At 48.7% G+C, this 27,753-nt stretch overlaps 7 protein-coding genes and 2 non-coding genes across 9 annotated transcripts; 3 read left to right on the forward strand and 6 right to left on the reverse strand.

The window, feature by feature from the left end:
- The first annotated feature begins 368 nt into the window (after positions 1-368).
- On the forward strand, positions 369-1,474 carry F5B22DRAFT_96767 (uncharacterized protein). The gene is made up of 2 exons (XM_047980738.1): positions 369-714; positions 881-1,474. Exons 1-2 carry the CDS (start codon positions 695-697, stop codon positions 1,149-1,151), a joined length of 291 nt encoding a protein of 96 aa, XP_047831834.1. The 5' UTR covers positions 369-694; the 3' UTR covers positions 1,152-1,474.
- An 865-nt stretch (positions 1,475-2,339) lies between these two features.
- On the reverse strand, positions 2,340-4,898 carry F5B22DRAFT_96857 (uncharacterized protein). The gene is made up of 5 exons (XM_047980739.1): positions 4,526-4,898; positions 3,887-4,459; positions 3,694-3,834; positions 2,865-3,638; positions 2,340-2,798 (listed from the first exon to the last, which is right to left on the reverse strand). Exons 1-5 carry the CDS (start codon positions 4,583-4,585, stop codon positions 2,520-2,522), a joined length of 1,827 nt encoding a protein of 608 aa, XP_047831835.1. The 5' UTR covers positions 4,586-4,898; the 3' UTR covers positions 2,340-2,519.
- Positions 4,899-8,474: 3,576 nt separating this feature from the next.
- F5B22DRAFT_t91 lies at positions 8,475-8,548 on the forward strand. The gene has a single exon. It is a non-coding gene; the product is annotated as a tRNA-Asn (tRNA).
- A 1,519-nt stretch (positions 8,549-10,067) lies between these two features.
- F5B22DRAFT_t92 lies at positions 10,068-10,141 on the reverse strand. The gene has a single exon. It is a non-coding gene; the product is annotated as a tRNA-Asn (tRNA).
- A 1,132-nt stretch (positions 10,142-11,273) lies between these two features.
- On the reverse strand, positions 11,274-15,134 carry F5B22DRAFT_635630 (uncharacterized protein; the record flags this gene model as incomplete). Its single annotated transcript, XM_047977172.1, has 3 exons — positions 11,274-12,382; positions 12,433-14,519; positions 14,581-15,134. The coding sequence occupies 3 exons, from the start codon at positions 15,132-15,134 to the stop codon at positions 11,274-11,276; spliced, it is 3,750 nt and encodes a 1,249-aa protein (XP_047831836.1).
- A 1,681-nt stretch (positions 15,135-16,815) lies between these two features.
- Positions 16,816-18,667, forward strand: F5B22DRAFT_645439 (ubiquitin carboxyl-terminal hydrolase; the record flags this gene model as incomplete). Its single annotated transcript, XM_047978586.1, has 5 exons — positions 16,816-17,390; positions 17,446-17,548; positions 17,602-17,783; positions 17,844-18,049; positions 18,120-18,667. The coding sequence occupies 5 exons, from the start codon at positions 16,816-16,818 to the stop codon at positions 18,665-18,667; spliced, it is 1,614 nt and encodes a 537-aa protein (XP_047831837.1).
- A 225-nt stretch (positions 18,668-18,892) lies between these two features.
- On the reverse strand, positions 18,893-20,563 carry F5B22DRAFT_654510 (uncharacterized protein; the record flags this gene model as incomplete). The annotated part of the gene is made up of 4 exons (XM_047979803.1): positions 18,893-19,831; positions 19,978-20,171; positions 20,340-20,435; positions 20,497-20,563. 4 exons carry the CDS (start codon positions 20,561-20,563, stop codon positions 19,463-19,465), a joined length of 726 nt encoding a protein of 241 aa, XP_047831838.1. The 3' UTR covers positions 18,893-19,462.
- A 1,075-nt stretch (positions 20,564-21,638) lies between these two features.
- F5B22DRAFT_97065 (metallopeptidase) lies at positions 21,639-24,387 on the reverse strand. The gene is made up of 4 exons (XM_047980741.1): positions 23,915-24,387; positions 22,058-23,771; positions 21,876-22,002; positions 21,639-21,817 (listed from the first exon to the last, which is right to left on the reverse strand). The coding sequence occupies exons 1-4, from the start codon at positions 24,272-24,274 to the stop codon at positions 21,721-21,723; spliced, it is 2,298 nt and encodes a 765-aa protein (XP_047831839.1). The 5' UTR covers positions 24,275-24,387; the 3' UTR covers positions 21,639-21,720.
- A 1,937-nt stretch (positions 24,388-26,324) lies between these two features.
- On the reverse strand, positions 26,325-27,560 carry F5B22DRAFT_602169 (uncharacterized protein). The gene has a single exon (XM_047974655.1). The coding sequence runs from the start codon at positions 27,352-27,354 to the stop codon at positions 26,959-26,961; it is 396 nt and encodes a 131-aa protein (XP_047831840.1). The 5' UTR covers positions 27,355-27,560; the 3' UTR covers positions 26,325-26,958.
- Between the last annotated feature and the right edge of the window lie 193 nt (positions 27,561-27,753).

The raw sequence follows: 27,753 nt of genomic DNA on the forward strand, positions 1-27,753 counted from the left end.
CTATCGATCATACATAGACGACACGGCCCGGGAGGTGGGTAGCTGATGCAATGCGAAACAATCTATTAATCTCGGAGATGCGGGAACCTACCTACCTACCTACCTACTTTTTAAGTAAGTAGGTGGAATCGTAGGTGGAATCAATACTCAATTGTGACCCCTTACTCGTATAGTGTACTCGTATTCTCAGGGAAATACGCACCTTGGTATTGTGGTACTCGATATATCCATTAGTCTCCATATATGCCTTGAAAGAACTCGGGGCAAGTAGGTTGGAAGTAGGTCGGAAGTAGGTCTTGTGCCTACTACCTACGTACCTACATGAGCCTATCTACTACACCACCACCTCGACATTGCGAGGCAGCCAGCTGAGCCCTCTTCCCTTTTTTCCCTTTTTCCCTTTTCCTCTTTCAACGATACCCAAGTCCCTACCTACCTTGGCAGAATCCTCATCGGGTATCTATTAGTGTGGCTGTTGCTATTAACCAACCCTGCTTCCTATTCCACCTAGTTCGTTCCACCCCCAGCCTTCTTGAATTGCTTCATTCCTCGAGACAGCCCACATCCTACCTTCTGCGCATCGCGATTCGCACTCCAGAGCGCCAAGATATCGACCACGGCTGGACTATCGCACCTAAATCCCACTTCCATTGGCACTTGTCGACGAGATACAATCTGAAAGATCATTGCAGCTATGGCCAAATCGACCCTTAGGTGCGTGTTTGATTGCGTACTTAGCTACTACCTAATCTCTGTGGATTGCGCCGCGTTTGCGCAACCGTGCGCTACACAGCAGAAGCAAAATCCACATTCCTCCAAGCGCATCCCAACTAGCCACACCTCCAGTTTGGCTAACGTAATCTTCTCTTCCCATCAATAGTCAGATCATCCCTCTGGTAATCCTACTCCTCGTCGTGGCCGGCATCGGCTTCGTGCTATACCAGGTCTATGTCGGCGCCACCAAGATCCGCGAGAACGCCGAGAACAGCTTCGCCTCGCGCAATGTCGTCTTCACCAAAGATGGCGTCAAGGTCGGCGTTAAGCACGTCGAGAACGAGCGCTACGTCGACGCTACGCAGTCATGGGTCGTAAAGGCATGGAACGCCGGTTCTACCGCGAATAGCAAGCAGGCCGCCGCGAAGAGGAGGTGAGGACGAACGATACCCAGGATGCTGCTGCGCTGTGAGGAAACAAACCAGGGGAGGGTGGTAAAATGCGAAGATCTAATCGCTCGAAGCGGTTGGCAACCTAAGCTTCCAACCCCATTTGAATCAATTTAGCCTTCGTGAAGCATACCATTCGATCCACCAATCCTAGAGCCCGTTATGGCTTTAAGTAACCATTTCTTTCGTTCATGTTCATATACTAGGGAAATAAGAGCAGGCATCGATGGAACTCGTTGCCTATACATTATGGGAGTGGTCAACCTTCAGGGCGGGATCTGTGGTCACAGGCGTTGAATAGGTTTCTTGGAGTCGTGTATTTCGCAGGCAGGTTGGTCAAGTTGGATTAGCTCCATCTACTAATACTCCAAGACGTAATACCAGACAATTGGGGAAAGAACAAGAGATTATCCTCATGTTTTATCTTTTATGTTATCGGTACTTAAAGTTAACTACTATAGAAGGTAACCGGCCCATCTTGCCACGTTAATACCATTCAAGTTCAGCCATATGCACCATATACGCTGATGGCCATCACACTGTGATGGTCACTCGGTTCGGAGTATGTCTTCTCTTTTCCCTCGGCCCACATCCCACTCGTATAAAAACCCAGGATCCAGTGAGGACTTGTTATCAAATTTGAACTGTAGACAGGCAGTGATCTCTGATGCGTACGCATGTCGAGGACCTTTGATATTCATTCACCGGGGTACTGAATAGGGCCGAGGGGAACAGAAATTGAATTGGATTTTTTTCATTGGATTCATTCAGCGTCCTAAGCGCCTGGCTAAGTGCTGAACCAAAAATTTCCTGACCAATGTAAACTCCTATCGCTCGCCCGTAGCTGAGATTAACATGATATTCGTAACAGCTGGTAACGACGGATTCCGAGTCCCTATCACGCGAAATATGAATAGTTAGCCTAGCAACCATTTCCCCCTGTCCTATCTGTCCTTTTCCCTTTTTGTTGACCCCAGTCTCGTCTCCATGGCCCATCCAGTGTGCTTTCGCAGTTGGTGTGCGCGTATGAGTGTGTATAGGTATGTCAACGAGTGAGTGCAAGCAGTAGGCTGATTCGTCAACTCGTAGAGTACATGATCGACCTTTCTTGTAGTCGACGCCTCAGTCTGATATGAACAGTGACTTCTGTATCGAGGTTTTGGATTCTGTTAGTTTAACGAGTCACGTTTAAGAGAGCTAGTAGGTTTTCTATCTCGTCCATCCCTTGTTTTCCGCCCCCGTGCTTTCAGGTCAGGCCGGCATAGACAGTGATTGAGCCATCCGGTATCCTAGGCGACTATTTGTTGAGTAGTTTGTCGGTTTCCCTATTACCCATGTGGGCTCGTGGACATCATTTCATAATATGGCAGTATTATGAAGCCACCTTTGAGCGGCCCGCTGCGTTTCGTCGTCGGCAGCGTTCTCGGTCATTTTCCCAATAAGTTCGGCCTTGCCCTGCTCGGACCTCATCTTCTGCATCGCCTCCCACTGCTGCTGTGGATTCAGGGTGTGACCAGCTCTGGGCGGTGCTAGTCGCGCTGCCTCAATTTGTTCGAAACCGTAGGGAATTCCCGCTGGGTAGGTGTTCATGAGGGCATCGCGGCGAATTAACATTGACGGGACGCGCATTTGAAGCTAGAATTCAAATATCAGTAACTTGGAGATTTTTGTGAACCACTTCGGGGCCGCGGGGGGCTGTACCTGAGATACAGCAAGCGCATACTTGACGCCAAAGTCGCTTCCAATCTTCCGCAGTCGTCCCAACGCCCAGGCGCGTTGCGCATCCGTCGCGTAGTCTTGCGAGATGACGCAGGTCAGCGGCCATGTTACTAGATAGCCCGCGAGGCCCTTAACACCATCTTCGTCCCCGCAGGCGAAGTTGCCAAATTTGGGGGTCGTGTTGGCTTCTTTTCTTTTGAGATGCCACCCTAGGAAGTACGGCACGGAAGCAATGATGTCGGTAATGGCATCCCGACAGACAGCCGATGCGGTGGCATACTCAGGCGTTGTGCGGTAGTCGACGGGCGAACAGACCCAGGCGGCGCATCGGACAATGGCTGTGTGGAGGTAGAGACGCAGGGTTGGCGCCGTGTTTGAGATGCTGGCTATCCATACGTCGTTGTACACGTCGACACGACCGGGGAATACGTCAGCATTTGCATAATCCCCATTCGTCACGCTGTCTTCCCAGGCTATCGTTCTGTAGTGCCAATCTTCTGATGAGCCCTGGTTCTGCTGCCACGCAACAATTTCTTGGTCGATGGCCTTTGCCTTACGGATTATCTCAAGCATCAGCTCGATATTCTCCGGTGTCTTGGTAAGAGTGTCTATAAGATGTGAGATTTGTGCTCGAACCTCGCTCGTCTTGATCATTAGTCCTTGGATTGCTGCGGCTGTTTCGCTGAAGACTGTGTCGTCGAGCCACCAGTCTGGGGCCATGTATGGCGGTTTTGATGTTGAGAGGCAATAGACCGACTTAAAATCATGCGTCAGCACCTTATATAAACAGGACAGGAGGCTGAAGGCTCACCATTAATGTCCGGACGGAGATAAAAAGTTGTTTACCAAGGTCGGTTTTGATCTGCTTCTTCCCTCGAGCTTTTACTAATTGTACAGCCCCATCAACGTGAGAGCCCCAGTTAAACGCGCTGATTTGCTTTGCTGAGATATTCTATTTGCGAGTTAGCATCCATCAAGGGGGCTGCAGCGAACTTCCACAGTACCTCAAACATTCCTAATAAGAGCACGGCAGCCAGGCTCGCGTCTGATTGCTGTGTCTCTCTGTTTTGGAGTGCAGCATTGGTCCTGGAGAGGGCCATCGAGTATTCATTTAGCGCCCGGTCCCAAGTTCGACCCCCAACTCCTCGCCGGTTATTCAGGAACGTCAAGGCACACGCATTGAAAGCATGCTGAATGTGACTATCCGGGCCCTCTTGTTTGAGAAGTGGGAGAAGGAAGTCCATGTGCCCAACACGTCCGCCTCTCGGCATAAGGATAAAGTGTGAAATGAAATGGCAGCTTGCTTGTTCCTCTACCGAGAAAACGGGCGATGCCACGACCGAACTCCCCGGTGTCTTCGCGCTGCTTGAGGTAGCATCGAAGGAGCCGGATGTATTACTCGAGGATGAACCTTGCTTTTCTGCTTTTTGCGCCAGGGCCTTTTTGTTGGCCCTTTGCGCTCTCCGCTCAGTGGCTTTCGTCTCATTGCGGAACATTAAATCGAAATCGTCCACATAGCCTGGACATTGCCGCCGCGACTTGCTACATTGATTGCATGTAGGCCGTGTCTCATCGCACTAAATAACAAGAAGTGTTAGTCTGAATGGGATTGGTAGGCCCTCGCTAACGAGATGATAACTTACCTTGATCCTTCTCGTCCTACACATCTGGCAGCCCCGTGAGGGCTTTCCGCAGTACACCATCTTGGGGAAATAGTATTGACACTCTATATACAAACGAGCTCGGCTCACTGATGATCCGGATTGTAACGAGACCGAGATGCCACCAAGCTGCAAATCTAAATGCCCCCTAGCTTTGATAAGTTCGTAGGAACGTTGATCGAAAGGTTCAATGTGCGGGGCTATACCGTCTCACACGGAGATGGAGCCGTAGCTCTTAAGGGCCAGTGGTCGTAGCCGGAGGAAGCAATCCCGGACTAGAACAGCGTAATGGTATATACTAATACTTGCCCAGTGCGGTACCAAGTTATTGAATCGGGTCTGGTAGTCGGCAAGAGAAGCAGACAACGATTGAAAGCCGACCGATTATGCCAAGTCAACTGGACGCGTCAGGTGTTAGTGTAGGCATAAGTAGTCAGAGTGGCTATCCCCGCCCCAGGATAGTCCCGGACGTCCACAACACACGGAAGTTTCCACAAACTGCTGGCACCACAACTTCCAAGTTAATAGATAGATCGAGTTAGAATAGAGGACGGAGGATGGCTAGTAAGTATGCAGTTCCTATGGAACTGAAACACCACACACTAGCTAACCGTTGGTCCTATAAATCCTTTCTAGATCTTTCGTGAGGACAATGAGATGAAGTGATAATGAACTGCCGAGAAATAACGAGGGAGACATGGACACTAGACTCTCAAAGGGCCGGGCGCTGTCTGGGAGAAGAAGTATATGTGTCGATCAACGCAGGATCTATACCCATTATAAAGAAAAAGCCTCTAGCTAATACAATGATGAGAAGGCGGATCAGTAGCCATGTGCTTGAGCTGTCACCGGGCAGATCGGGGAGAACTAAGCGCGGGAGGGGACGGATCCTTGACGGGCGCACCGTAATGGTCCCGGTAGTGCATCTACCCTTGCATCTCTCGCGTCTCGGTGGTTCGAGAACAAATCTGGGCAGGAGGGCCTTGAGGTATGTCAATGAGGGGGTGGGCTACACTGCTTTACACAAAGAGGGTGTAAATAGTCTTCATGGCCATATACCTGGCCTACCTAGTGTAAGTGAATCATTCGAACTACCGGTAGCTAAATGATATACAGTATGGCTACCCGTCGTCATCTCTGCCTAAGGTAGGACGGCACTTGAGCTCGATCAGTCTGTTGATACACCACAACAATACTGTATATTCAGCTACCTCGCTGGTTGCATGTAGATCGAATTCTACCATAGCACCAATCGTGGATGGTCTTCCTGCACATTCATCGTACCAGGCAAAATCCCTAGCCACGAAAAGGCATAGTAGGTTAAGGCTAGCCGAGGCTGCTCCTCCTGGCGTACTTTTCTCAGTTGGGGAAAGCGACAGGGCGGTGCTGTTCTAGGCATTTTCTTTGTCGATCCTCTCACGGTTCCTAATTCTAGCGTCCTTGGCTTTCAGAGACCAGCATTCATGGATGCTTCAGGTGAAGACGCTAGGTAGGGTACTGTGCCGTGTGCGCTTTAGTGATATCATGCGTGTGGTTCTCTCCCCTACGGGGAGTTGGTTCTGCTGTCACCTACTGCAAATACAGCTTCGTATTAGGAAAAGAACTAAGGTTAGGGTGACGGGAAAAGAGCTCGGGGAGAGTTGAAACCAGCCACAATTCCTTGACATGGGAACTCAATTAACCCCAAGCATCTAATGCTACCTTAGTTTGTACTAGGTATGTACACTCACAGTAGCAGTTCAGATATTCAGGGGTAGCCAGTGGCGCAGGCCGTCAGAGAACGGCGGGTTTTGTAGCAGGCTACCAATCAATGCAACGAATCCGGATATCCGCCTTGAGGATCGGACTCTTTCAAACGCTCAAGGACGGGTACCCTTTAGCTTTAGGAGTATTAGCCACATTAAACTGTGACAGTTAAAGCATAGACATTCCATCGTAAAACAAATGGGCTCAGCAAACATTCGCGCCCTAGAGATAGATTTGCCACGGAAGCTCATATATCGTCTATAATACATAAGAGTCATTGGCTCCCATGTCAAGCTGGGCAACCCGGCGTAGGTACCAAGGTCAAGGTAACACCAGGATTGAGAATGAGTCGTTGAGTCGGTAAAAGATGCTGCTTCATGCGAGAAGCGTATACCCGGCGTCTGGAGCGTATCATCGCGTGTGACGACTGTGCAGAGAAATGTCACTACGACAGACGGCAGCTCAGCTCCATGGATGGACCAGACCATGTTCGATTCATCCATTACGTAGTAGACTGTACTGTACGGGTTGCTACCACGGTAGAGAAAAAGAAATTCTCCGGACTTCCCTGCATACATGGTCAGGGCAAGGCGCCCGACTACGCATCACAGATATACCCACCCGTTGGTCAACTCTTCCTCAACAGCATTGATGGCGGGTCGTTTTGTCAGCCGTGATCGCGAGATGACGTCTCACCGAGCGTCTTCTTCCACTCAGGAACAGCCATATGGCTGTAAGTCGATGTTGTAGATGATTGCAAACACCGCCACGTATAGCTAACAAGGGCACCGTGGTCTCTCCTAGACATATCCGGTTAATACAAGCCTTGTAGGGTTCAGATGAGTTGAACAGCTCAAAGAATGGGGAATACCGCAATAATATCTTTGCATATTAATGCTTTGAAACGTTTTCTGTCAGCAGAGAAATATCGAGAGCAGAGCGAGGTGCGAGTGGTTATCAGCGCGGTGCATGAAACCACTAAGATACATAAAGTACAGGTAATAATAATTGTAATGGTATATGTCATTGATATCCAGTGGAGTTTCCCACACCAATCACTTTGAGGCCCAAGCTGTTGGACATTATTGTTACAACCCAGCTGCTATTGTTTTCGCGGAAATAACAACCCATTAACCAAAGAAACTCCATGAGCGAGCCTCCTACAACTTTCTCTCAAGATACCGGTATTCCATAAATCATAGCCAGACATGAAACGTAGACGCGCAATAATCGATGTGGGTTCCCCTGGTCACATGCAAAGTATAGGTCGAAGTAAGCATATTGGAAATGCTCCCCCGGCATGATTTCTAGCAAGGGGTGCCAGTGCCTGTTCAGACGTATGTGATGTAGGGGTTTGGAGCCTTGATCTACTGTACTACCTTCCTGATATTCCGGGAGTTATCAATGCTCGGCTAATTCGTAATTCTTATAGGCTGGTACTCACGAATTCAACATCCGAATGCTGGCTCAAAGCTGATAGCAACTAGTCAATCACCAGTGGCGTTTTGCTACAACCAGGTTCATGATTACAGACGAGAATGGGTTGGAAGATAGTGACACACGGATATTGAGAGAACATCAAATCCACTTGTGAATAAGTTACCATGATTATTGGCCGCAGTCCAATCAAATGTGTGTAAATGAGCCCTGAATTCGAGTTGGGTCCAGCCGCAGTCTTTATTCAGCAGCTTCTAGAGCTCGAGGCGCCATGAGCCGCAGTTGGCGGCTTATATTTACTGTACAATTCTATTATTGCTTACATATCGGGGCGTTATCATCCTCTCCTTTGCTGGAAACATGGCTAATCCTAGAGCTGAAAATCAACCAACCATGTCCTTGCATACAAATGGTAGGTAGATGTTTGTGTGAAAACCTTTTGGACTGGCAGTTCTGGCATCCGCAATGGGAGGGAGTCCCTTATACCAAGTTTGGTCGATCCGCTCCTCGTGCTCAATTGTAACTACATTGCGGAGATTTATCACTGTAGCATTGAAGTTGTACCTAGTATTACCTAGTATTTCCGAGATGGGTTTATCTCCTTGACAGTGGCATCTATCATAGCCTTCACCAGTGTACTTATCTATCTCTGATCAAAGGCTTCATGGCAGCCGGGGGAAACCGGCTACACTGGATGAGAAAACGTGGACAGGATATATACTAACAAAAGCTCAGCCAATCAAGCTAGTCCTCCGTGGCGCAATTGGCTAGCGCGTCTGACTGTTAATCAGGAGGTTGAAAGTTCGAGCCTTTCCGGGGGAGTTATAAATTCTTTTGCAATTTGTTCTAATTTTTTTCTAGTCTCGAGAATCACTCTAGACACATAGATGGTCAGCTAAATCTCCTAGCTGACCCGACATGGCTGATGCCAAATAGACACTGGCGACTATGCGCTGAGGCGGTGATGAGAAGTAAAGCCGGTAGGACGTTACATCACTACGATCGAGTCAGTAGCGAAGCTGCGCTCAAACAAGAAAATCACATCGTCTACTGTGAATTTTCACTTTGCCTAGCTCCTCACCTATGCACTCGCTCGCAGATACCTTCCAGTGATTCGTTACCCAGCCCTTGTCTCTGCTCTGATCCAAGCCAAACATGCTTCACCGAGGAGCCGGCAGTGATCAGCTACTCGAAGAGAGCTGAGAGACACCCGGTGAAGCATGCACTAAGTACGTAATATTTCTATATATATACCCACACGAGGCGAGATGAGCCTGTCTCCCCGTGTTCCTCTGAAAGGCCCTTGCCAATTGACGGGTCCTGCCGGGGATCGGATGAAAATCCGATGCTATTCTCCGGGAGGCGTGGTCAATGAAGCATCCAGATACGGACGGCATGGAGCGATCCTCATGTCATATGCATATCTAGTTGGTTCATATGCAGCATCCTGGAGGATCAAGACGGTTGGACTGTAAGTATGGTTTCGATAAGCGCGGCTAGAGAATTAATGTAACACCACATCGCTTACAGCTTCAGAAGCACTAAGCAGAACGGGAAGATGTTGCATTAGCTTGGTTCTTTTGTTATTCATGGGAGGATAGAATGGAGCTTTCCGTCCTAAGAAATTCAACAAGAACGTTACCTTAGTGATCCAGCCTCGCTAGTAGTCTCCGAAAAACAACATATGGCGGGTATGATGGTTAGGAGCATGACGAGGAAATGCCATATGTGAACCCCAAGTAGGTCGATGTGAGCCTCCCCAGTAATTTAGCGATGTAGCTACATCATGATATGTCCTACAGAGCCTGTAACCTCGCACAGAGGAGAAGGGTTTGAGTGTGTAGACATGGCTGAATATATCCCAGTGGTCTAGGGAGCGCAGGTACTGAATACCTTGCTACGTCCCATTCTACTTCGTCCCGAACAACCAGCTGCCGTAATCGTTGTTACTACTGGTCATCCGTGGACCGCCTCACTCCTACAAGTTGCCAGGTGCATCATTCATCAGTGACCCTTTCGGGATACCGACAGCGAGCTGCGGCGATGCACTGTTAAGGATTCGCTGCGAAAGCTTTCCCTCGCCGGAACCCTTCAATCATAGACTCCGCCATTTCTACACGTCTTGTCCTATAACCAAGCCCTCCGTTTTCGGCTGAATGAAGCCTTGGTGATTCACGGCGGAGACCGGCACCCCGCGTCTTCCAGGCTACACTCGGACGATTCCATGATTAAACATCGACTGTGCCCATTGGCAAATGTTGTCTTCGAATCGAGCCCCTAAGATCACGCTCCCCAATACTAGGCCCAAAGTAAAAGTTGAGGGAAAAAGAAAAAGAAAAGACTCCCCCGGAAAGGCTCGAACTTTCAACCTCCTGATTAACAGTCAGACGCGCTAGCCAATTGCGCCACGGAGGACTAGCTTGATTGATGAATTATCCGCTAGTTAATGAGTTTTATATTCAAAACATTAAACCTTGTATAGACTGATGCTTGTTGCACCGGAGATATTGCATCCATATCGTTGTCCCTGAATGCCTGCCTTGTTGCAAGCCCCAACTCCTTTCTACAGTGGCGACCAGTGACGGGCTAATGAAGCCATATCAACTGACATATACGGAGTAATAGCGTTATGGAAAAGAATGACCAAAAAAAATCAGGTACCTGCGACAGCACGCTATCTGAAATTAAACTCAGTGTCAATAAAGGCAACATTGTAAAGGTTACCCTAACGAGAGGCCTCCAATCATCAGATGCCAATAGTCACCGTTGCCGCTTCCAAGCAAGACACCATCTACCGACCTAATCCATAGACTCAACAGCGAGCCGGGCTTAAGTCTACACGGAATGGCATCACATCGCTAATCTACAGTACACCGTAATAAACTGCCTACTTACTTACCTTCAACCCATTTAACACGAGGTAAGCCACAGACGCAAAGTAAAGAGGATTTGAAAAAACCTATGAGATAGCGTGGAAACAATTAATATGGCTACTATCAAGAATACGAACGCATATACTGCTCTTCTGATGAACTCACCCACCTCATCAGAAAAATCCATAAAGCCCTCCCTGTTCTACGGTGCAGAAATTGAGATACAAGCAGTTGTCCCACAGTCCCACATACTTTCTGAAAACTCTAATCGAACTTGACACTTCAAAAGCCATCTTGCCATCATACTAATGTTTTCATCCCGTATGGAAAATAGTAAGTAGGTACTTGTCAAGAAAACATAACACATTCCATTTACAGCTTTTACATCGTTTCATAAACTCTCAGTTCAATTTTTTTCTTCTTCGGCATAACTAGCACGAACGAGCAACTTCTCGCACGGTGACAATCCCGCCTATCGCCCAACTCTGGAAAAAAAGATGCTTTGTATGAATTGCCCTACCGATAACGCCATGCTCATGCAAATTAGCCGGGCGACCTTCCCGACTTCCACTTAAGCCAGCGAGTTCAAATATGCTGTTCTATCAACAGCAACGACAACGATCCCATGCTCTTAATGTTCAAGATGGCCCAACTACAATTTCAAATTTCACCCTTTAGTATCCTAGCTTCTTCTGACCTTTATCTGTACCATCCACTTGTGCAGTCGAATATGCACAGTACTTATCCCTAATGGCGACAACCTGGTATGTACCCTCGAGACTAGCCATAATGACCTTGCTATAGCCTTCGCTAACATCATGCTTTGTTTCGATGACCTGACTCTTCTGCCCTTTCTTGGCGTTTGTACTCCGGGTATACGTGAATTCAAAGGGTGGTGTACCCTCAAAATCAAAGAGAATCTCCACTTCGCTACCTTCATGGATATCAACTTGCACCACGCGACCCTTGCTGATCCGGACAGCAGGCATGGGGTGTATTGACCGCGTGAGGTCTACCATAGCACGACATTCGCTCGCCTTGTCGCGTATGCTCGTGATTGTGAATTCACCCGGTGACTCAGCGACGCGCCGGAAGCTAGTTGTCTGCGACTTTGCTCTCATGTTCTTCCCACCAAATTGATAGTTAATTTCAAAGGGTGGCGTTCCCGAGAGGGTGTAGCCTATGCGCTCACCCACACAGTAGTCCGTCCTTTGTTCCAGGGGGTAGATTGCAGGAGAATCGTATAACTGGAAATGCACAACAGGCCCGCCAACTTCAACTTCATACTGGCAGCCACGATCGTCGCGCACCTTGCGTATTCGGATTTGTTGGGCACCTAGCTTTAATTTTTCGCGAGGGATTTGGACATTGTAGGCATTAGACTGAATGTTGGGTATTCTGTGTATCTCTGGAAAATTGCCTGACTGATGCCTGATCTCAAGTTCGAGGAAGAACGGCGCCTTACCCTCCAGCTTAACGGGTATCAGTTGGTCAACTTCATCGGCCATACACGCTTTGAAGGTCTGGCCAGGTTTGGCAAAGGAAGCCATAGGTTTAGGGTGCACGGTCTGTTCGAGAGTAAGAGGCGCCGGTTGCCGTTTATCATTGTTGTAAAGATTATCAGAAAGAGCCGAGAATGTGTAAGAGTAGATGCCTGCCTTGGCTGTGTCCATTTGCACGGATGCCTTACTCAAGACAGCATCAAAATCCTTCCTAGCAACCGAAACGGAACCTGTCTTTGGCTTCGCACGCACTTCATATTGGACATGATAGGGTGGAGATCCTGCAGCGGTGTAAGAAAGACAGTTATATAATTCAAGTATCTTGACTTACCTCGAAGAGCAACCTCAAATCCGTCAACATCACCTTCACATATATCCTTCTTGACGAACCTGTGTTTCTGATCCGTAGCTTGAATAGAGTCGGCGGGGACCAGAGAAAGCTCGGGGCGGGGGAACCACTTCAACTCAAAGGCCTTGGCCTTTGGATCAACACTACCAAGACACTGCGTATCTTGCACATGGACAATCTCGTATATACCTGGTTCTGTAGCGGGAATGAAATCATTGGCGGATTGGGCTTTGCGTACTTGGGTTCCAGTGGAACTGTTCAGATTCCGGTACGACACCTGCCAAGGAGCATCTCCCGACAGCTTCAAGGGTATGTTAAACTGGGCTGCTTCAACAACTGTAGTTGATCTTTTGTTTTCTAGCAACCCGAAAGCGGCTCGTGGTTTTTGACGCCTAACGGATATCTTTACTTCTTCTTGGAGGAAGACTTTGCAGCCTGACTTATCCTGTATGCTCTTTAGAGCAAGCGTGTAATCGCCACCAGCAGATAATTTGGGTGTTTGAATGGTGAAACTGTCACTGGAAATATCAGTTGCTTTTTCAGACTTCCGTTTCCCATCATGAACAAGTTCCCATTCTAAGTTGAAAGGACCGTCCCCGCGTAAGTCGACATCCAATGTTTTCTCTTCGTCTAGGCAAGCGCTTAGTGGGCCTCTACCACGTGTAAAGAAGGCGGTTGCAGGAGGTTTGACGTGTTGCTCTAAGCGAAACTTATGTGTTGAAGGAAGACGTATATTATAAACAGCGTCACGGACTGCCGTAAATCGATATTCATAGTACCCCGCGTCACGTGGTAGAAGCTGAAGCTGGTGTCGAAGACTGGGAATTTTAACACTTTCTTTCCGGGTTTCTTGTCCCTTAATAACTTCATACGAGACGATAAATGGAGGTGTACCAACTAAATCCATGTCGACATTGAGACCTATGGGGTTGCCGGCGCAGTTATCGGGAATCTCTGTAGCATGTAATGCCAAAGTGGGCTGTAGGGGATTGAGCAGCAAGCATGAAGACGGCTCTTCAATCTCACCTTCACATGAGTCACAAGAGATAGACTTCAATGTGTAAAGGCCAGGCTCTGAGATCGTCGGCTTATCATTCGCACCTTTCGTGGTAAATGAACCAACCTCAACAACATCGCCATGATCGCCACTCTTGGTGAGGGTATCGATAGGAGAAAAATGCCATGTCAGGGTGTGTGGTACGCTCTCCAGCGCCTTCCCAGGATAGCCAATCTTGATAGGAAGTTCTGTGGACATCCCCTTGGCAACCTTAAGGTGATTACGAGGGTCGCAACCCACGAGAGTAGCACGAGGGCGTTCTCGGACAACAAAATTTTGATATAAATTCTTTGGCTTTGGCTTTGGCTCTTGGTCCTCCGCTTGTTCATAGGATACCTGATTACCAAAAGCATCATGCACCTGGTCAACCGAGTATCGCCATTCACCAGCGTTGTTCATGGACTCATTGAGCCCGACAGGCACTTTCTGGGCTCGGGCCCAAGTAAAATCGGCGTCCGGAGAGAGCATCAAGCTGACAGAAGTCTGTGAGCTAAGCAAGGGGGAGGTAAAACCTTCGGGCTGAAGACTCTGGAAATGGAAACTGTGGTCTTTGCCGTTGATGGTCCGACTATAGTAGATTTTTAAGGGCGGTGTACCTTCTACTTCTAGTGATAGATTGGACAGGTCTCCAAGGCAGCGGGTTGATGATTCAGCAGAGCGGACCCTCGCTTTAGGACAGGGTACAATGTAAGTAGGCTGTGTGAGCCGTTGCACCTCTAACTTGTATTCATCCAAGACTTTATGTAGTCGATATGCACCCGGCTTCTTCAAGGTCACATCATACTTATACGTTGTCACCAATCCGTCCTCCATGCAGGAAGCTGACTGCTTGGTGATCTCTTTGATGTCTCTACGCCCAAGCTTAACTATCTCTGGAGCATTGGTCTCGAGATCGTAGCGAACAAGCTCCACCTCAATGGGTACAGTGGCGTTGAAGAAGAGCGGAACAGTAGCTATCGGGTGATCAGGACTAAGACAGTAGGGGTGACGCTCTGGGTTCAGGAAAGCAGATCTGCAAAGTCAAGCTAGTCAGCATATACGCTAGTGCCACGATGATTTGAGGGGTTTCATACCCTTCGGGTAGAATATTGATGATCTGCTTGCCCATAATGAGTGACGAGTTGTGTAGAATATTCGAGAGCTTGACATTGTGCTCAGATATGGCCAGCTCCTTGTCATAGAAGACCTTAAGCACAGCAAGCAGCCAGCCTTGAAACGGCAGCGGGATGTTGTACATTAACCACCAGTCGCAGACAACGGTAACCAAGAAAGCCCCAAGGACGAATTCAGACGACAGCTCTAGCCAAGGTATCCGGAAGTGAGGCAGGGAGAAGAGGTATACAGCATCGATAAAGGCCCACTTGAAGAAGTACGAGGCGTGGGCGCCATTGTCCTGGACCTGGACATAGTCGTATAAACGCCATGCGCACAGGGCGACGTAGATGGCAGCTGCATAGAAACGCTGAGTAGGGGCGTCGATCACAGCAAGAGGGACCAAGGGCTGGATGTCGGGAGAAGTTGGGGTCTGAGTTTCGGGAGCTTGAGGCAGAGGGCCCCTCTGTCTGCTGGCATTCTGGGCGGGGGTATCTGGAAAGCCGCCTACACGGCCACGCGGTGTTGCGTTCATGGCATTCCGTGACGGTGCTGGTGAGGGCGGTGGTGCGAGACCATGGGCAAGTGAAGACTGCGGGATACGCGAGCGACACCGAGGCGCTGGTGGGAAGATGAAGCGGGTTGAAGTCGCCTGAGATGATGCGTTGGAATGGAATGGGATTATAACGCGACCGCGCAGCAGCGGGACAGTTGGTTGTTGTGGTGGTCGTCGTCGTGGTAGTATCCAAACAGACAGAACTTTTTGTAAATAAATGATGATACCTCACATTACCACCTACGGTTAGTTTACTCTAGGTAGTGCTTGCTCCAGTGCTGCTGTGGTGGGCTCATCGCGCGGCGCGCGTCAAGCATAGAAAGGACAGCTGGCGACGGCCATTGCGCAGATGGAAGCGCAGACAGCGTGAGCCACCTCCACACCATCCCCACCTTTTCTATCTGCAGTGTACCGAAGGTAAGTACTTCCTTCGTACAGGTACTTGTATGTAAAGTATCCACTGTAGAGCTGTCAAGCTACCAGTACCTAATTATGCACCTACCGTACGTACTTGGAAGCTACCAGCTTCCAGAGTTGTGCCTGGGACCTGAAAGATTAGGTAGGTACTTCGATGATTGTACTGTACCTATCTATGTACATACCTACCTAATGGTTACTAGGTACTTTGGCAGGTGTACATACTTGGTAAGATAGGTAGGCGGCTTGAAAGTTGCCTCATTTGACTCTCTCCTAGTGGTCTAAAAGGGGATCTTGATAATGAGCAATTCGTGAATTGTCTTTCCCTTTCTGCTTTCATCATCGAGTCAGGTCATCGATTGTCATCGTCATCATCGTGACCATCATTTCAACGGATGCGCCAACAAGCAACCAGGAGTTCGGTACCTAGATAATCAGAGACATTTTGAGATTAGGTATTAACTATGCTTTGCTCCTGACCTAAACCCGAAAAGAAGCCTTGTCTTGAGTTTAGCCTAGAGCAATGTATATGCATGTTGCATGGTATGTCATTCTGCTGGTACATCTTTGTTGCCTCACCCTGGAAACCTGCCCTATCTGCTTGAACGTTCTTTAAGATGTCTAGGGGGGATGGGAGAGGAGAGGATCATTTGCGACTCTACCTACCTACAGTTCTATCTAGCTAATATGCATACGTAAGCCGTAGCCCGGCGCTTGTATCACCATGTGTGCCATTATACTACCGAGACTACCTATCTAAGTAATCGGCAATGCCACTTTAAGCGCACACAAGCGCGAGATACACGACGAAATACCATAGACTACGCGAAGGTCCTCTGCTTTTCGGCCTGTCAGTAATATTTGAACCCTAGAGAAAAGCGCTTAAACGTACATGTCGACCTTTTTGTCTTGTGGAGGCTTCATTCTTTTCAACCCCGCCTGCGCCTGCACCTTATCAAGGCATCTTGACCGAAGGTTGTGGAGTTCACCTGACCACACCTCCCTTGCTACTTATGTTGGCTCTTTAAAGCCTTATTAAGGTTGTGAAAAGAACAACGCTCCTCCCACACCTCAGGCAAAGGAAGGTGACAACCGTTGATAAGTGCTGTTGACTAGGCGAATAGCAAGATTTCATACGCGAATAACAACAAACAGCGTGATATAAACCTCAGAACCCCAAACTGTGCAGCTGATCCAACGACACCATAATAGCACATATTCTTCGTACATATCCAGAATCACAATGGGGCGGGACGGCACAGAGGCGGCAATTGTTCAACATGTCGATGTCCCTATGACTAACAGCATTCGTCGATCCTCTAGGTCTAAAAAGGCCCCTCAGAAGTATGATGAGGAGCGCCTACTCCCTTCGAGGAAACTCAGCCAGACTAATGGTACAGCCAATGGTACAGCCAATGGTACAGCCAATGGTACAGCCAATGGTACAGCCAATGGTACAGCCAATGGTACAGCCAATGGTACAGCCCATGGTGCAGCCATACCCGAGAGGCCCAAGCGAAGAGCAGCACAGGCTGTTAGAGACCAGATTGCGCCTGAGGATGTCTCCTCACTTCACGAGGAGATATTTGCAAGAATGGATATTGATGAGCGTAAAGAGTATCATGGCTGGGTTGAACTGGAGTCCGAACCAGTAAGTTCCCCAGTCTTCTCAACTCTTGGCAACCCATCTGTTCTGTTCATCACCATTAATCGGTGCTACAAGGCATTTTTCAACGCGATGCTCCAATTTCTTGGCGCAAAGACACTTCATGTTGAGGAGGTTTTCGCGCTTGACCAGGTGACACTGGCAGATCTCCCGTAAGCTTGCGTGCCACCTCTACTATGAAGTCAAAGACACCGCTGATACAGTTAGGCAACCTGTTTACGGCCTTATCTTCCTAGAAGAATGGACCAGTGAAGATGAGGCGAGCGAAGCTCGCCAAGACAGCCCTGAGAACTTGTGGTTTGGTAATCAGGTATCTTGCGCACTTGCCCTTGCTATACTGGCTCAAACCTGATCAGTTACTAGACAACTACGAACGCTTGTGCTACTGTCGCGCTGATGAACATCATCATGAACGTGCACGCCGTCGAAATCGGCGCAGAGCTAGAAAAGTTTAGAAATGAGACAAAGCTACTTCGTCCACCTCATCGCGGTCATGCTCTGGACACGAATGATTTCATCCGTGCAATCCACAATTCCGTTGCGCGGTAAGTCTTACTGGCAAGGACTGTTCGTCACTTTCTTACTCTAATTCTTTCTCTATCTAGCCGAAGCGACCTACTCAATGAAGACTTGTTACTTGAGAACAAGTTCACGGACGCTAGCAAAAGGAAGAAAGCGCCTCCAAAGAAGAAGAGAAAGAGATCCTTTAAATCTAACTCCGACTCTGACAGCTATCATTACATTGCGTTCGTCCCCGTGGACGGCCAGGTGTGGGAGCTCGATGGTCTAGAAACCATGCCGCTTTGCCTCGGTACGTCCCATCTAGCTTGACTATTCCTCCCCCTACACTACCAATCCATTAATTCTTTGAATCACCACAGGAAATTACAAGAATCGTGACTGGCTTGCGATTGCAAGCGACGCCATAGTTAAGCACATGGAGCGCCAAAACACAGAGTTTCTCACATACAACTTGCTTGCTATCTGCCAGTCCCCCTTGCTAACTCTATCCGGACAACTTGCGACTACCCTTGTTCAGGCCAAGGCCCTGGACGATATGATCACCGGTAGTGCGTCGTGGGATGGCCCATCGCCATGGGCCGACTTCCCCGATACTCGGCTCGTACGTTTCGATCTGACACAAGATAAGATCCTCAAGCAGTTCACGTTGCATCCTTCCTTCGATGCCCGCGTTAACGACCCAGGCTTCAATATGACCGATGCCAAGATGTTGGCCAACGAGCTTCGTGATGAGCAAGAAGAGCTGGAGAAGATGTATATCATCGAGGAAGCCACTATCGCCGAAGCCGTCGAGAAGTTTCGCGCGCGGGGCCAGGATTACACGCCTGCCATACACCATTGGGTACGGATTCTAGCCGAGAAGGGGGTCTTGCGCCAGCTGATTCAGAAGACGGACAATATCAGCTGAAATTGTGGGACGCGGCTTTCAAATAGTTAGCAGGGGCTCCAGGAGAGGATAGTATTAAAGTGCCAAGGTCGTCCACATATGTAAATAACATCCTAAGCACAGTATTCCTAGCTCTAGCAAACACAAAGCCAGGAAAGCCGAATGTGCTCGAGCCACATGCAGCCTGGTGTCTACGATATCACATACACCACGTATAGACATGGAGGGACGATGGGACTCAATAAACTCAGCAGCTTTCACACCCCCATGAGCAGCAATGAAGAGAATACAGGCTGCTATTACAACTTCAACTACGATAATATTCACCTTTAGACCAGCAGCTATTGACAGACAGACATAAAAAGTCCAGTCCACTCACGATGTCAAACCTGTACAACGAAGCGAAATCATCATAGCAGAAGAAAGAACAGCAAAGACAGTTCTTTTATATGGTGCATGTGCAAACATCCTCTAATAACCTTTACAAAATAAAAAGCGTAAACTCGTGTATCCCCTCTCCCTCTCTCCCTCTTCCCTCATAGAGACAATCGTTGAGAAAGGGGGGGAAAGACCCATCAATGCATTGGTGGTGATATGTAAACCTAGCACACAAACGCCTGGCCCTGGTATCATAAGATATACTAGGTAGACTTGTCCGACAGGTATACCTCTCCAGCCTACCGAATCCAATTTTTTCGAACCTTGGAAGCACTATTACCCATCCGAAACTAAGGCTTTTCGCTCATCCTATAAGATGACTTGCCCCCCCACTCAACTTCGTTATTTTGCGACTTGGTTGCTATGATAACTGTCCACTTAGGGCTTCGGCACATGCAGACTCTTGCTGCACATGAGACACCCGTGGACGAGGAATAGGAGCACCACAGGGTGGACCTCGAGCGCGGAGCCGGCGAACCAGACGCCGCCGGGGACGTTGGTGAGGATGCGGTCCTGCGAGACCCACCACGCCATGAGGGCGTCGAGGCCTAGTGTCGTCGGGATGGGCGTACCCTCGAAGTAGCTCGCCTTACCCGTGGCGTCCTTGGGGATGTTGGCCGCCGTGACGTTGAAGCGAGCGAGACGCGTGAGACCGCAGAGTACAAAGACTACGAGGCAAACGTGGTCAAGAGTTGTGCGCAGGCCGATGCTGAAGGCTACGCAGGCAGGAGCTAGACCGAAGGATATCTGTTGATGTTCGTTAGCGAGGCTTTGTCCACCATTGAACATGTGTGCTGTGCATTTTTATCCATGGTTGCGTAAGATCTCAGGATGATCGCTTGTAGCTGGATACGAATTCCCGCAACAGGGCGTTTTGGATAGTGAGCACGTACGAGATCAGCTAGCGAGTCCAGCTCCTGTCCCATCATGCTGCTCTTCTTGCGCCATCGCGCAACGCGTCCGTCCATAAAGTCGAAGAAGAGACCGAAGGGGAGAAAGGCGAGCGCGAGGTACAGGTTGCTCTTGTCTGAAGGATCACCAAGACAGTACCGTAGAGAAGAGAATACTGATAGAATGCCACAGGCACCTAAGAGCAGTATAAGAATGTCAGCCAGTTGATCAAGTTGCTTGGTAGTATTCTAGGAGAGAAACTTTGAGGGTATGCAGAATAGCATCGCAAGCTACTAGGAGAGCCTCTGCCTTCGCGCGTTGGAAGTGGAATCGAAGGGGGGGACCAATGATAAGGAGAACATACCATTCAACTCAGTAATGTAGTCTGCCATGTGAAGAGCTCGCAAGAGTGAGAAGTGGCCGGTAGTCGAGGCGAGGAGGTCCTTCTGTTTATCGTAGGCTACATCCAGACGTTAGCAGCCTATTTCCCAGGAGACATGACCAGGCATTATTTCACGTACAGGGCTCGTTTCCAGCACCCGCCTTGAGCGCACCGCCATTGCTCGATACACTGGTTCGTTTCGACATGATCGCTGCTGCTGACGATGACTTCTCCGTGTCTGCTCTCGTGTGAATACTTCTTTACAATGCCGCTGACGGTGTCTTGCTTTGCGCTGGTTGTGTTGTGTCGTGTTAGGATAGGTGGCGCAGCGCAGGAGGGGAGGAAGGCTCGTCAACAGAACAGAGCGGTAGCAGAATAGGTTGCGTCTCAGTAGGTATCTCTCGTAGCCACGGTTATGTAAAGGATAGTGGAATGAATAGTATAGTCTTTGGTTTTTCTTCGTTGTCGCGATTTGTTTGAAATAGGAATCAGGGCGGCAGTTGCAAGACAGTACAAAGGAGCAGGTTGAAGGCCGTCGGGCGCGTACGTCGGCTTGCCCCCCCCGACAGCTCTTGAGAGGTTCGATGAAGTCATTTTCAGGTTACGTGGGTCCGACTGCTTTAGCCGCCTTGGGAAGCGTTAGGTTAGCCTGTCTTTCAGCCTAGGTATCGCTAATCATAGCCTGCCTCCAACCTTGATTTGGTCACAGAACGCTGTGCTATGTGCTGCTACAGTGCTACCGCTACTATGGCGCACGGTGGATGACTGCGCCCAAACTTCCTAGAGATCATTCGCCTGATACTTGTCATGGAAGTAAATACATGTGGTATCCTCTGTACGCATCTAGACTTATCCCTAATTGGCGAGTAGACTGTGGAAAAATTTACTACCTACGCATGCTGCATCTCAGTTACTAGACTTACCGTATCCCTTGCCGTTTCCAAGATGTTATCAATTCTATACAGAATGAGAGCGTTGCTTGTCATATCTTGGTCGAAAGAGGATTCCCCTCTATGTGTATTTGTTGCGTGGCCTGGTTGACTGGCTGACTTCCTATGTACAAGCATTCCTTGGCCAGACAACGTTGCCGACACAAAACCTAGACAATCCTTGTAAACGCCGAAATGCTCATGCTCCGACATGCAGCCCTTCAAAGTTGCGGGTATTCCGTTGACATGACCTTGATTAACCCCAATCATGAACCTGATGGAAATTACTCGTAGTTTTTACAGGGACGATTTCCTCGTCTCTCGTCTCAGTCCCCTATTAGCAGTATAGCTTCCTTTCGATATCTATCTCATGGAAGAGTGACAAATATGTGGTCCAATGTACACTCTTATCATTACTCCGTCAAAAATCTTCTTCATTTGGTGATGAGAAGAGAAAAACTGTTGAGCCAATCTGCGCAGCTTCCGGACACTCCACAGAGCTTGAAGCCATTAGGTACGAGCAAAGTATGCCTTGAGTGACCATTAGGATTGAGGACAGCTAGATTGCGATGCATAGGTGAGAACTTACAACGATCCGCCATCCATCTTGCCATAGATGTTCGATCTTCGTGACGTGCTCGTGATGATTTGGATGGCATCGATCCACGATCCAGCTCGGACGGCAAAGCCTACTAGAACTTCAGCATTGCGGATATCTGTACTAATTAGCTAGGTCGCTTGGTATGGGGAGGAGCTGGAATAGGAACTGACCCATAATGAACCTGTCACCAGCCGCATTGCCACCTCGCTTGCCGAACAGCTGACTTGACCCATCCTCATAGTGAAACTCAAGTCCATACACCGCATTGTCGTGATAGATAGTCACACTAGTCATGATACGGTTGACACTAGCTATCGCGGTACTGAAGATAACCTCCTGGGGCTCGCTGTCTTTCAACTCCGAGGGGCCAATCTTCATGCTCCGGTATGCCAACTTGGCTAGGGGGCCTGAAGTCAGCTTAAGAGTTGAATTGGCACATAATTGGCGAAGATCGTCAATAACCAATGCTCCTCCACCCATGGATCTGACAATGACTGTCATCTTGGAACGGCGTTTGCTTTCGGGCAGGCGTTCGCGTAGCTCTGGCTCTATCAGAGTAGTGCGTCTTATCATCTGTCCGTCGCGGGGATATTCGACCCAGGTGCTGCAAAATTCATCGCCTTCCGTGAAGATTTCTGCACAAAGTAGTCCAGAACTTGCTGTAACGAGCAGTTTGTCCTTCGCCACAACCCATCCATGGACGGTTCCATCCGGATACGGAATCTTGTCGGTAGTGTTCCGGAACAGAGGATGGAATCGGTACCCCAAAACGTCTAACCTATGCCAGGCAGGTTCATCTTTCGATTCAACTGGCCCGCCCTTCGACTTTGTCCGTGTTGAATAGGCTTCTCTTACTAAGAAAGCACGGCTTACAGTAATGAAATCCCCTGCCATAATACCCTTCTCCTGGCGAGGGGAGCCCAGCAAGTGGCCCACCTCACGAAGGTGTGCACCAATGCCATAGGCCGCAGCCTCCCACGAAGTACCTGCAACATTGCCCTCGTCCACGTGAATCTTCAACTCCGTTGGTGAGCAATCCCTAAATGCTTTAACAGCCTCAGAAATCGTGGAGGGGTAATAGTTAAGGAAGTGTGATCCGAATATAGCTAAATGCAGGTCGTCTCCAACCTGTCCTCCGAAAGCCGTGTGACCCTTAATCACCTTCTCCTTCATATCCCAGTGCGAATCTAAGATGAGAGATGCGACATACTGTTTTTGGCCGGGTGCCATGCGGAAATAATCTCTCAATGCTGCTGCAGCCATGCTCACAAGCTGATTCTTCTCCGAAGTACCATTAATCTGTTGAGCACTTGCGAGATCATGAATCTCAGCAACAGTCATATCCATTCGTACTATATGGACTCGAGCTTCAGAACGCATGGTGGATTCAAAAAAATCACGAGGGTGGCTGGTGCCATTTGTCCATTCTTCGTCAAAGCGAAATGTACGCCGGCCTAAATCGTTCTTCTCCATCTGTTCCGCAGTAAATGATTGCCAAAGATACGCAGCCGTACGAAACTTGCTGACTGCTTTTTCCAAACTATGATCCTCTCCACTGTTGTTTGTGGGTACTTGATCAAATGCGTAAGGTGAGTCTTTGGCTACCAAGACTGCAAGCTGTAGTGGCGGGGCATTTTTTGGGTCGAACATATAAAGAACAATGCTTGCGCGATGGCGTGTTGGGGATCCGGGCTTTTGAAATTCGAAGCAAACCGTGTTCGGTCCGGGGAGAAGATAAACAAGAGCCTTGAATTGTCCACCGTACACTGGCCAGATAGTAGACGGGAAAGCCTTGTCGGGACGGGATACAAGGAGGGTGCCATCGATCTGGGGATTGGCATCCTGTCCAACAACACCCGTCACAAGCAGAACCTTTTGGTAGACCTAAGCAGCTGTGAGCACAAGCCACACATCCCAATCACAATATACGGGTTACGCGAACTATAAAGACAATATGCAAGGTGTCGGCGGGGTACATCCGGGGTACAGCGCGCCACAAAGTGGGATATAAAAGTTATGTGACCTACAGTAGCTTTATCTTGAATGTTGGTCACCTGTGGCGCATACTGCGACAGAGACTGATTATGTTGCAATTGATCCTGAAGGTCTTTAGTTGAGCGATGTTCGGACGCAACACTCTCCACGATACTAAACCGGTTGTTGTTCGACTCGAGTGGCGGTCTCGTCAAGGTAGGGATATGGGTATGGAGGGCAGGGTCGGATTCAGATTCATCGGCGAGGGAAGGGGGTGTGATAGATCCTACCGAAGACAACTCCTGACTCGAACTTGACGGTTCATCGTTACTTGAGGTATCGGTTGATCGACTGGTTCGGAAGCTTGCGAGTGAACGCCTTCTAATCTGCTTCAAATTGAATTTAGGTGCCATTATGGCTGATCTGTAACCGAGAGCTTGCTGGTGAGGAAAGGGAAGTGAATGGGAGGATAATGGAATGCCGGTGGCATTAACAAGAACTGCACAAGAGAAAACAGAAACGAGAGAGCCGGGTGTGCAAATTCCAGCCTGTGATGCTCAAAAGTGGTGGTAACAGATGGCTACAAACAGAGCACCAAGGGCACAGGCGGAGTTATTGTTGACTCCCGTTGCGCAGCAATATGTGGTCAAAATGTCGAGTCGCGGGGAACCACCCTTCCAGTACAACCGATTATTGTCCCTGGCGACAACACCCCCCCACCACACAAGCACAACAAGAGCAGCAATGCACACAAGCTCACTTGGACATGCCGTTTACAACAAAGCTTTATCAGGCGCTCTTGATGTGACTAGGAGCTGACCAAGCTTCAGGAGTAACTCCCTAGGACGGCTGAGGACAAACAAACGAGCGACTAAGGATTAAGGCTGGACAGGCTGGACAGGCTGGCCAAGGGCTCGTAGTATGCGGACTGGTATGGACAAGTCATGTGTTATCAACAAGTCTAATATGCGAGGAACATGTCACAGGTGTGACGGGTGTAGAAAAGGGAGTGAAAGAGACAATGTAGACCACAGCCACAACAACGATGATGGCGAGTTTGCGTTTTAGTACACTAGGAGGTGGGTATGCAATGAGCGGCAGGAGAAAAAATTAAGCTGGCTCAATTCAATAGCCAGCAAAGACGCAGACGACCATGATGGCCGGGAAGGAAGACGGACCAGACTGACTGACTGACTACGTTGCCCACCCAGGAACGACAATGGCGCCAGATAGACAACTGACCTATTTCCTGGTGCGGATAGGATGGGATAGGAAGCCAGGATTGTGGAGCTGTCGATCAGTTGAACTGCGCAGCCGGGCAGCAAGCAGGTGTTTTTGCCATGTAAGCTTCCAAGTTAGAATACGGGTAATGACATGTGTGTGGGCCACAGCGGGCAGGGGGTAGGTGCAGTGTACCATGCGAGTACCGTGCTATACATAGCATACCGATAGTACACGCATCGCACAGTAGGGAGATACATGTGGTATACTATCTATCTATGTACCATGTGGGATGTAATTGTTGTATACCTCTTTGTATATACAGTGTAGACATGCCTACTACCGGTAGGTACCTTGTGTGTTTCTACCTACCTGCTTACAGCATGTGCATACATTACTACATATGTATGTATGTAGATAGGTAGGTAGGCATGTACTTACAAAATAACAGCATGCAGCTGCGGTAACATGTCAATCTACCTAGGCAATTTCAAAGAGCTTTGAGCTCAAAGAGCCGAGAGTTACTCAATCCTACTACCTACGTACGTTCATGCCAAGGCGTACCTACCCATACCCAAGCTCCGATCTGGGAGATAGATAGAGGGATAGATAGAGAAATAGGTAGAGAGCAAAGCTGGCAGCAACGGTGCCAAGGAAGAAGGCCACGGGAAGGCTGGTGATGACGTCTTGGATATCCGTATCTGGTATCAAGGCACCAAGGAACCGCAGCCAGGTGGGTTGCACCAAGTTTCAAAGTCAGTTCCCATTTGGCAGATGGGCACGCTACAATTACCAACCATACCTACATATGTACTTACTTATCACCAAGTATGCACCTACCAGTACAGTACTGTATGGATTACTTTGTATGGCAGCAGGAGACAAGTTGACATGATGGAAAATGGGCTAGAATAGCCAATAAAACAAAGGAGCAGCCTGTGGAGAGTACCTATACTTATGTATAGGTAGCTGACCTCCTATAATTGGCTTAGTATCTTCAAGACTCACCTCCCTCTAAGCTACCTAGGTGGCTACCTAGAGGTACTTACTGCTGGTCTCTGCTGGTTATTCGCATGCCTCTTGGCACAGTACGGGTACCTAGGTTAGTGCAGGAGTAGCGTACTGTGGGTAAGTATCTCGTGCGTCTAGACCACAGCAGTAACACCCAGGTACAAAACACACCTCGCTCGGCCCACCTACAGTAAGGAAATACGAACATGTCGTTGTCTGGAAGGTAGCAGCAACTCGGATTCAAAGACACACACCACAACCTACCTCGGGGTAGATAGAAAACAATGGCCCAGTGAGGTACTGCCCTGGGCGTGGAGAGGGAACAATTCAGCTCACACCATTCTGTAAAAGCGAGCAACGCGCGGGACAAAGGCCCAATCATAATATGCTTGGAAGATTTTGCTTAACAAGGACAGACAGACACTAGATAAGTACCTACGTAAGTAGGACACCAACCAACCATCCACCAAAGGGAAAAAAAGAGAGAGGGCGAGAAAGAGCGATAAGGCACGCTGATCACCCACCTGGATATTGGATCAAACACGTACTCCGAACAGAGATCATTGTGTCGCAGCAGGGTTGTTCTTATTAATGTTGGTTTTTTTGGAGCATGGATGTTCGAAATAGCATATCCGACTAAATGCCGTAGTGTATAGAGTAGTGTGCACTATGTAACGGCGGTATCAGAGAATCGAATGCCGTTGGCTAGCGACCCAACAGATCGAGATCTGTTTGGCTTTCCTTGGAGAAATTATCCTACCCAATGTCCCTTGTTAGCACAGAAGGTCGGATATCCCGATTGCCTAGTGGTAGTTGTGTGTGCAGCAAAGGTTCATCAAACTTAAGTACCTAGAGCCTTATTCCATTAGTAGTACCCATCTACGGAGTAGGTACTAACCTTAGATATGTTGTAGGAGCGTTGTACGTAGTACCTAGGAGAAGAGAGAAAAAAGGCGCATCGTAGGGTGGAGCCTGGAGATGACGCCGTCGGGGAGGACATGGCCAAGGGGAGCTCGATGGTGTGTGGTTTGTGAAGACAGAGAAATGCGGTGCGACTAGGATACACATTAGGCATCCTATACTTAGGTCCTCCAGAGCAATGGAAAATATCTGCCACAATCCAAAATTCAATCATATATGTATGCCGACACTCAATGTAAGCAAGATCGGACCATTGAGACACCTCAGCTACGTAAAGGGCTGTGAAATATCCGAAAATCCAAAAGCTCATGGCAAGGGCAACAAGGGCATAAATGTTCATGTTGTCTAGATAAAACAATTAGGTAGTCGCAGACTTTAGAGGTGTCAATGCGACTGTTCACTTTGCGTACATATATACATACCAGCATTACAGAGGAGAGTGTCTGTCTCGTGCCAACTCAAAACGAATAGTAGCGCAAGTTGACAACCATTCTGGCACCTATATGCGTTCATTGCGGGTAAAGGCTGGCGGACAGTGAAATCAGCAACGCCAAAGTGGTTTCGAGAATTTTGTTATATCCATGAAACCATATTTTCCCTCTGGCAGAGATCAGGTAACAGGCTTCTACAAGCAGTATTAATTCACCAAGATATGTACATGGTTCAAGCGCAACACCGTAGCCAACATAGAGATCCAATACACCAAAGAGAGTGTTGAAATCCACCAGCCGCCCGCCTA

The sequence above is a fragment of the Xylaria bambusicola genome (genome assembly GCF_022495145.1).
Source record: "Xylaria bambusicola strain CBS 139988 unplaced genomic scaffold F5B22scaffold_15, whole genome shotgun sequence".
In the NCBI taxonomy this organism is placed as follows: Eukaryota; Fungi; Ascomycota; class Sordariomycetes; order Xylariales; family Xylariaceae; genus Xylaria; species Xylaria bambusicola.

What these genes read in the sequence shown, in the direction of transcription:
- F5B22DRAFT_602169 (XM_047974655.1), bottom strand. Translation starts at nt 27,354, where the DNA reads ATGAACATTTATGCCCTTGTTGCCCTTGCCATGAGCTTTTGGATTTTC.
- F5B22DRAFT_96857 (XM_047980739.1), bottom strand. Translation starts at nt 4,585, where the DNA reads ATGGTGTACTGCGGAAAGCCCTCACGGGGCTGCCAGATGTGTAGGACG. An exon ending in TCTCCGTCCGGACATTAATG is followed by an intron (nt 3,639 to 3,693) that starts GTGAGCCTTCAG and finishes CATGATTTTAAG; the next exon opens with TCGGTCTATTGCCTCTCAAC. An exon ending in ATGCGCTTGCTGTATCTCAG is followed by an intron (nt 2,799 to 2,864) that starts GTACAGCCCCCC and finishes TTTGAATTCTAG; the next exon opens with CTTCAAATGCGCGTCCCGTC.
- F5B22DRAFT_96767 (XM_047980738.1), top strand. Translation starts at nt 695, where the DNA reads ATGGCCAAATCGACCCTTAG. An exon ending in ATGGCCAAATCGACCCTTAG is followed by an intron (nt 715 to 880) that starts GTGCGTGTTTGA and finishes TCCCATCAATAG; the next exon opens with TCAGATCATCCCTCTGGTAA.
- F5B22DRAFT_97065 (XM_047980741.1), bottom strand. Translation starts at nt 24,274, where the DNA reads ATGGCACCTAAATTCAATTTGAAGCAGATTAGAAGGCGTTCACTCGCA. An exon ending in TGGTGACAGGTTCATTATGG is followed by an intron (nt 22,003 to 22,057) that starts GTCAGTTCCTAT and finishes TAATTAGTACAG; the next exon opens with ATATCCGCAATGCTGAAGTT. An exon ending in AAGATGGATGGCGGATCGTT is followed by an intron (nt 21,818 to 21,875) that starts GTAAGTTCTCAC and finishes TGGTCACTCAAG; the next exon opens with GCATACTTTGCTCGTACCTA.